An 8607-nucleotide genomic window follows, 5' to 3' on the forward strand; every position below is an offset into this window, starting at 1 on the left:
AATTAGATCGATTCTAAATAATAATATTAACCATTAAAATGACGATAATAACAAGACATAGTGATTTTTTTTTATCTGTGAAGAAAGCTAATACAGGTAGCTTTACTTGTTATATATATTCTTAGTTATTTAATATCAGAATAATAGAAATCAAAATGTTATAACAAACTGACATGTAAACAAAACTGAATTGTTATAAAACTAAATAACGTTGTTCAAAAATAAAGACACAATGTCCGAAGAAAATATATAATAACTGTTGCATTGGCTATAAACACAAAGTGCTTCATATGGCAGTGGCTTCAAAAAGAACTGGTATATAGGAAACATACAATTGATATGAAGTTAAAATTACCTTTTTTATATGGAATACCACATCAATTGCTATAGCAATATCAATTGCTATCAACAGCATATAACATATAGGGCACACACACCAGGTCACTAAGCATACGTCGCTCGCCAACAAGTGGTGACAATACTATATATTAAGTTAAAATTATTATGTCAGGTTTATTATGTACACTTGGTCTGAATATACTATATGGAGAAAATCATTTCACAAGAGCCGAAAAAAGAACAATGTACTGTTGGTAACCACTATAGACATAACTAGCATACAAATAATATCATGCCATTATATCATGAATTATATTAATTCATTAACCAACTAACAGACTGACTAGATTTACCGTATTAACTTAAGTGATAAGTGACTAACTATTAACTGTTAAGAAATATAAAAGCTTTAACTTTATCATCCTAAGTGGCAACTGCCCGACTCTATCAGCGGCTCGGGAATATTAATGCATCTTATTATCATAATCTATGTTTTACAAGTATTGGCAATACAAAACATCCTTAGTAGGAAGTGGTCTGTTTTCATATGCCACCACAGGTTATAGATCCATAAGGCCGTCTTTCAATTTCACAGTGATACATTTCACTTTGACAACAGGTCGAAAAGTACATATTCAAATTCACGTCACTATTTAAGAAAAAGCGAATTTGCACGCGACGTATATCACCATCAATGAACCTAGTCGTTCACGTGACTAGCACCGGCCAAAGTCATGGCTTCACGAAATCAATAAACTTTACCCAAAATAGAAAGAAAAGATACAATACATTTCTACCAACCAACACAAGTGATCACAGCGTATGTTTTACTTTATGAGCGCTCGATGCCCGAATCAAACACTTTGCAGTCATTGGGAGATGATTGTAATTGCAAAACCAAGTTAATAAGGAAACTTATTTTTCACCGAATTTTCACATAAAAGTTAATTCTATAACTGAAACGTAGCTCAAAACAAGTCAAGCATCGACAAATATTTATCACAGTTGAGTATTACGATCAATATTAACCAAACACGATTTATAGACTTCACAATGGTGGCTGAATATTTATACAGAAGATGACACAGCCTACGTGATCGACGATTGGCGAAACATTCACTCGACTGGCCGATCTGCAGCTTAATTTTAAACTAACGTCAAATGCTTTCATGGTATTTTTTTCAGAATCCTAGCATTTGTTATTTTACCATAAGCATAGGTAGATTTCATGTCAAAACAATCTTCACCTGGAAATACATTGTATTGATGAGCGATTTTAAACATAATAACGTAGAAACACTATTTGTCATGTTTATTATACCATGAGCAAATTTTAACCTATGACCCTCAAACATATAGCATCTCAATAACGGCTGGACACACTATGAACAAAAGTGATACACGGCACTCACTAATACCCAACAAAATGCTTTATTATAGATAAACGAAATCAACATGGCTCAACATGTTTCATACGAACATTATACTTTGAAAATCTGGTTTAATCTCAGTGCAGGCCATTTACATGGTAATTATAATATTTCTTAGTTACACTTTAAATAGCTCATTTACATAATTACACCTGCTAAAACAGTCACACAATTTAGGGGTAACATCCCAAATGATTCGGCATATAAAATAAAAGTGTAATATTTCGCTTTATGGGATTCAATCTCAGTGCAATGAGGCAAGTTACATCATGGTAATTGTACTAATCTGTTAATTACAATTTAATTAGCTTATTTGCACAATACGCATTTTTAGTGTTTTTCTCTATTGGATAATCTGATTTAATCTTTATTAATTGTAATCTGTTTTAAGTGTATTCAGGGAAGTTATATGGTATTTAAAATTTCATTTGCATAATAATGACAGTCAAAAACAACCTTCTCATTGCAGGGAGTTACTTTACAAATGGTATGGTATTCAAAATACCCCATAAATATATTATTGGTTTGCTGCAATAATCTGGTCTAATCTCAGTGCAATTATGCCAGTCACATGGTATTTATATTATTTTATTTATACTTTAATTAGATCATTTGCATAATAACTCTAATAATATATATTCTTCATTTGCCTTTCAAGCAGAAGGGTTGAGCAAAAATATTAAATCAGCCACAATCAGTCCAGACACATCTCAATTTAGAGGATTTACATTTGGCCAACTATGGTATGCACATGTTAACTTTATAATAATACGCAAACTGATGTCCAATGGTAGTTAGAATAACAATAACGAATAATTATAAATAATATATATACGTGTCTACATCTATTTGATACGTAACTTATAAACAGAGAAAGCTTCATACGTTTTGACTAGAGGCACAATGAAGATTGAACAGCGCCAACTGAACTTTATATATTTTATAGCAGCCATCTTCAAACCTAACGAATTAATCTATCTTCCTAACCTACTAGCGTTTTTGTCTTCAAAGTTTTTGTGTAAGAGTAGCAAAATACTATATATTAGACTTCCATGACACGGTGCATAATGTAAGATCTTTCGTCTAAAGATGAAAATATGATTTTTTGTAAGTTTGCATATTTATATTTATGTGTTTGTTTATTATATGTGATGTTATTTAAGTAGCGACTTATTTAGATCTGAGATCACGGAGGTAAAAAAGAAGGAGCACTGACGGGAAATAAGCCTATTAAATTCAATTGTTTATTGAATTTAAGCTCCCAATCCTTTTGTGCTCCTGGTGTTTGAACTTGATGATAGTTTCCGTTTGTTTAAACTAGTGTGCTGACCGTAATATTCAGATTACACAGAAATGAGGTCGTTTCCCATGTGCAGTGATATTTGTTGAGAACAAGAGGTCACCATTCACACTACACACTGGAAACTAGACACTTGGACATTTAATCCCGTTTGTAGTTGGAGACTGACTATATGTTATGCTCTCTGACGAGTCAGCTTTTGAAACGCTTCATTTATATGATCCACAGAATTACGCAAAAATATTTAACTTTTTATAGAATCTTTGCATCCTCAGCTTTTGAAAACCAGTGTTAAATCTGGCGAACGACGGCGAGCGGTTGTCGAAAATCGCGACTATTGGTGCGATGGTAGGGCGTTAAACTTTGATAGGAATTCGTGTTACACCCGATGGCATGTTTGTGTCTCTGGTTCTGCACATTGCAAATTTTGTCGAAAGACAATCCCCATTAAGGGATTAAGTAGACAACAGGAAAACGGACAGCGCATTGTTTGCTTGGCAAATAATCGCCAACTATCATAGTACACAAAGGAAACAATAGGCGTCAGCGCTTCTTGTGTTTTTACCTCCATGCTGAGATTAACAATCCGTCTTTGTATCATGCGCCCTCACACTGCAACACAAATTTTGTAGTTGGCAATAGAGGGCGTCTTAAATATCTGGTTATGTATAGTTTTGCCTAAAACAGTGTTTGACAATATTTTGCGGATTAACGGAAATTAACATTTATCAGATCAGGGAATAATTACATGAGCATGTGTATTTCATATGAAAATTCTCATAATAAAAATGCTCTGTATTCAACGATGTGCAGGAAAACACAAAACACTACGATAAAGATTTTCTGTTTTTTACATTGTGAAATTCTTTCGTTTTTTGAGAGAAATGAACTCTCAAAAAAAAAATGATTTTGACTTGGTAATTCAGAAATATATATTAGGAATGACTTATAACGAAATTTATTCTCTATGTACCCATAAATAATGTTCATAGTTACTGAATACAAAAGAATGTTGCCATTTATTTATTTTGAATTATAACTGAAAAAAGCTGAATAAAATTACAAACTATGTAGCGTGTTCAAAGACACAAACAATAACTTTAATAAATATGATTTTACTTGGTAAAAATACTGTATTTTCCTGCATAAAAACGAAAGAATTTCACAATCTCGAAAATAGAAAGTCTTTGTCATAGCACACACCAAATTTGATCGCATTTGCCTCGGGGGTTACCGCAAAATGTGTTAAACTTCATATTGCTGGCCATCTTTAAGAGTACACAATTTCGCCAATAAGCGAAAAGACCGAATTGTATGGCAACCAAGCCGAAACAATTAAGGGCATAATATGGCCAGAGAGGAAAAGGATGACAGAAAAATAATTATCCATCACAACTAGTTGTATTAAAGCATTCTAGTCTTGACAGTCATCATAATTCAATTTTTGAATTTGAGTCAATACATACCCTAAAGATGACTTTTAATTGTAGCACACTAGTATTGTTCAAAAGCTGAGAACATTCCATACTGGACCAAACTGGTCATATTACAGTACTGGATTATAATATTTTACTCAAGTACTATGAATATATATATATATATCATTATATAGCATCCCTGGTCCATTACTGAGTTAATGATAGTTCTACATGATGTTCAGTGCAATTATTGAGAAAATATTTATAGAGACGTATGTTAATTTACAACTGTATATGCCATTCGTTTTACTGTTCATCACATACTTCTATGCGTAGGAACGCAAAGTCCAGTAAAATAATTGTTAACTAATTAATAAATATATAATATATGACCAAAAAAACAAGCAAGAATACAACACTGTGATGATGGATTTGTTTTAATTATTCTGATTGATAAACTTCATGTTGACCCAATAAACTTCAATCCACCCCAGTCGAATGTTAGGGTTTCTCATTGCTAATTCTTCGTCTTCGTGCCATCTCCATAATTTGAAGCCGTTCTCTTCGAATGCCATATGCAGTGCACGGTAAAGATTCAAATGGCTCTCTTTGTCTCTCAAAATTGTTCCCAAATGCAGCTCAAATGCTACTATTTTGATATCCCAAAGTATACCGCTTCTGATGAGTTGATGGAATACTTGGTGTTCGCCACACTCAATATCAAACTTTAGTACATCAATTGTGTTCTTTAAAAAAAAACAACAACAAAGGATAACAAAAAAATCAGAAAACTATGAATGGTTTTATCCATGTGTTTCCAAATGATCCAGTGTTTAAACAACATTGTGTCGCAATGGTTGGGATAACACAACATTTTATTGAATTATCTTTATAAATTTCATTAATATGACGTACTTTCGAAACGCTTGAGACATAGACATGTACTTGAGTCTAATGACTAATTATAATGACCTGGTTTTCGATCTCAATGACGAGAATGTTTGGAAATCTAACAGGCCTATTTCAATATGCAGTGATACTTGTGCTGCTATCTGTCTAAATGTTAATTTTGTGATGTCAAGTTATTCAGACGCTGTCACATGTCAATGTTGAGATGTGATACATGACACGGGCTATTTTTTTAAATTTTTCATATGTATATATGCTCTAGCATTTAAATTGGACATTTCCATATTTTGACAATATAGTACAATGGCGATTAATATACTTACGTTTTCATGGTGGAGCATTTTCCTTATATAGGATAGAGTCCGGACTTTCCATTGTTTGCCACTAACACTTAGTTGTTCCACGTTCTCTCCATACAATCCTATGTTATAGAACCAAATACGATTTGCGTGTTTATGGTCATCTAAGCCAATCCTGAAAAGTATGTGTAAATAATTATATTTATTTTCACGAAAATAGGGAAATTGATTGTGATGAATTATTGACCTTTACAATATAGTTGACAACCAGACAAACCTTATTGTTCATTACTGCGTGGTATTTTGGAACAAGTAATTATTGTATGTTTTTCGGTTTGATACTCACGTTGGATCGAAAGAATATACATTGCACCCATATTTTGCCATATCTTGATCAAATGACCAATCATTTCCAATCCTGCAAAGAAATATAGTATATTATAGTTTATTCATGACCTCATATCAACATACTGCACAATACACAGATCGCTTCCATGACTATTCCTAACATTCTATGGTGTGACATAGCATAGTTGATTCGTTATAGTCGATTATGTTCTTTTTATGTAACGTCATCGCATTCTGCACATTAAATTATTACGGCAGTGTTTCATTGCTAAGTCATATAGTCATTTTAATAATTATATGCCAGGTACTACAAGCTTGTAGATGAATATTCTGTTCCTATGTCACATTAAGTATTTATTAATTTGAAATACAAAAGAAAAAGGTTTCTCATCAATTTGCTAAATTAGGATGATTGTCAAATAGTTTTCATTGGTTGGTGCATTTGAGCTGTAGTCAAATAGTCAATGATGAAAACATGGGAAAAAATATGGTTTATATCGAAATGATGTATGTTCGTTATTTGTTCGAACAGTAAACAACACTGTAATTCAGGCTCGACCTGTTTATTACTATACTTGAATATGATGGAAAATAATGGACATATTATACCCTATTGAATATACTATACAGGCACCAGGTGTTATGCCGACATCCATGCAAACATTCCACCCGCCTTCTGCTTTGTTTCCGAACCGTATGTCACTTTGGCACGTGTACGTAATGTTTGTTGTATAATTCGTCACGAGATACATCGTCTGTTCGGGCGTGACATCATCGCCAACTTCCATTTTGTAATTGGTTGGTACAAGCCTTAATCCTTCTTTATTTGATAGTGCATATTGGTGGGCTATTATAGGGGACTCTTCCCACTCATCAAACTGCCATAAAACACAAAAATATGTATTTGTATTATATTATATAATATAGTGGCAATTCAACCATTTTGTAACACTATAACTTATAACAGTGATCAATGTTTTAGCAATGACATTATGTCAATAATTTCATTATTGCACACATTACATAATCTTGAGTAATCAGTTTCAAATTTGTGAAAATTATTAATAATTAAGAATGTAAGACGGAATACCATGGCAATTTTTGGTCCTTGTTCTATGTCGGGATTCGGATTATCGATTGTTTTCGTTATGCCTTCCATGACTTTAATGGCCTTGTCTTTGGTTTTGTTTTTTGTTTGTTTGGGTGTACCTATAATGAACAAATTGTGTGGGAGTTATTAATAGGGTAAATAGTGGAATAAAGTAGCGTTGATCACGTTTACATTGTCCACACTATTGGCATATACATAATTATCACAACATATAGAGTAGAAACGCTTTCTACGTTGTATACAAATGATTCAATTTAAAAGGCCGTGAACATAGAGTATAGCGATTATGCGTATTGTCCGATATCTAGCTGTCCACGTATTTTATAAAATAAACATGAAATGCTTATTTCTCTGTGCTAAAATGATTAATTTTAAATCAAACAGACATTAGAAGGGAAACTGTGATAACAAGTTCATTAAATATCAAACAAATAATCACTTTTATAGACCATAATTAAAATTACATGACACTAGTAATTATTGAGCTGAGAATTTTGGGATATTAGTAGATACACCTTTGTTGCATGATTGATCATATTTGTCTGTTATTGTTTATTGTTTATTTTGTAACATAAGTAACAGTTATTTAAAAAAAACACGGCAGCTCTATTTGCAATCTCTCGAAATACTGCGAATTTGGGAATTATGATCTCCACTAATCACCAGTAACTCTATCGTACATATGTTATGCATTAAAAATGTAGTTCCCACTGCATACATTAAACAGAGAGTTGACCTGTGAACCTACCTTCCAACCAATATAATGTAGTAACAGAAACCAAAACCAAAATAATTATGGTCCAGTATCTACTAATGCACATTCTGAAAAAAAATAGCAGTAATTTTATACTTTGTCAAACAATATTGTAAGGGAAACCCCCTGGGTTGCTATCTAATTAACTCACGCGAGACTTCGCGAGCGAGTTCTTGCTGATGGTTCCCTGCAATGGCGTCTATGCGAGTAGTACATTGCTACGTTCCTCATTGATTGCGCATTTAATTGGATCTGAAATTATTACTTCTATCACAAACTGTGACTGAATTAAAATGTTTTTCCTGGAAAGTGATATTAACCGATGATACAATTTATGCTATTCAATATGATCATTGTGTTCCAGTGTTTTTGTGTTTCGTGTAACCAACTATGTGATAATGAGCAAAACATTAGGAACTGTGTGAATCGTAGTGAAATCAAGAATGATGCAGCCTATTTTCACATCACGTGGTGTATTTTGACAGCTATTTAATATTCAAACTTAGAAGCGCGTTCTTTACTGGTCCGTGTTTGCGACTTTTAATCATTACAATCTTGCACGCAATTTATTGCAATATATACGGAATACAATCGCTGTTATAATATTCATAGCCATATACATCCACAAACGAGTCAACTAGTCTGAGTCAACGAAAACACGATTGTAACGGAGCGTTGCTGAAGATGCTTACTACATAA

General features: G+C 32.8%; 1 protein-coding gene across 1 annotated transcript; it reads right to left on the minus strand.

Moving 5' to 3' along the window:
* Positions 1-4906: 4906 nt before the first annotated feature.
* On the minus strand, positions 4907-7202 carry LOC144351774 (putative methyltransferase-like protein 24). The gene is made up of 5 exons (XM_078009090.1): positions 7134-7202; positions 6653-6921; positions 6042-6113; positions 5720-5870; positions 4907-5233 (listed from the first exon to the last, which is right to left on the minus strand). Exons 1-5 carry the CDS (start codon positions 7200-7202, stop codon positions 4925-4927), a joined length of 870 nt encoding a protein of 289 aa, XP_077865216.1. The 3' UTR covers positions 4907-4924.
* Between the last annotated feature and the right edge of the window lie 1405 nt (positions 7203-8607).

Source organism: Saccoglossus kowalevskii, chromosome 5 (assembly GCF_978046115.1).
Source record: "Saccoglossus kowalevskii chromosome 5, keSacKowa6.1, whole genome shotgun sequence".
NCBI lineage: Eukaryota > Metazoa > Hemichordata > Enteropneusta > Harrimaniidae > Saccoglossus > Saccoglossus kowalevskii.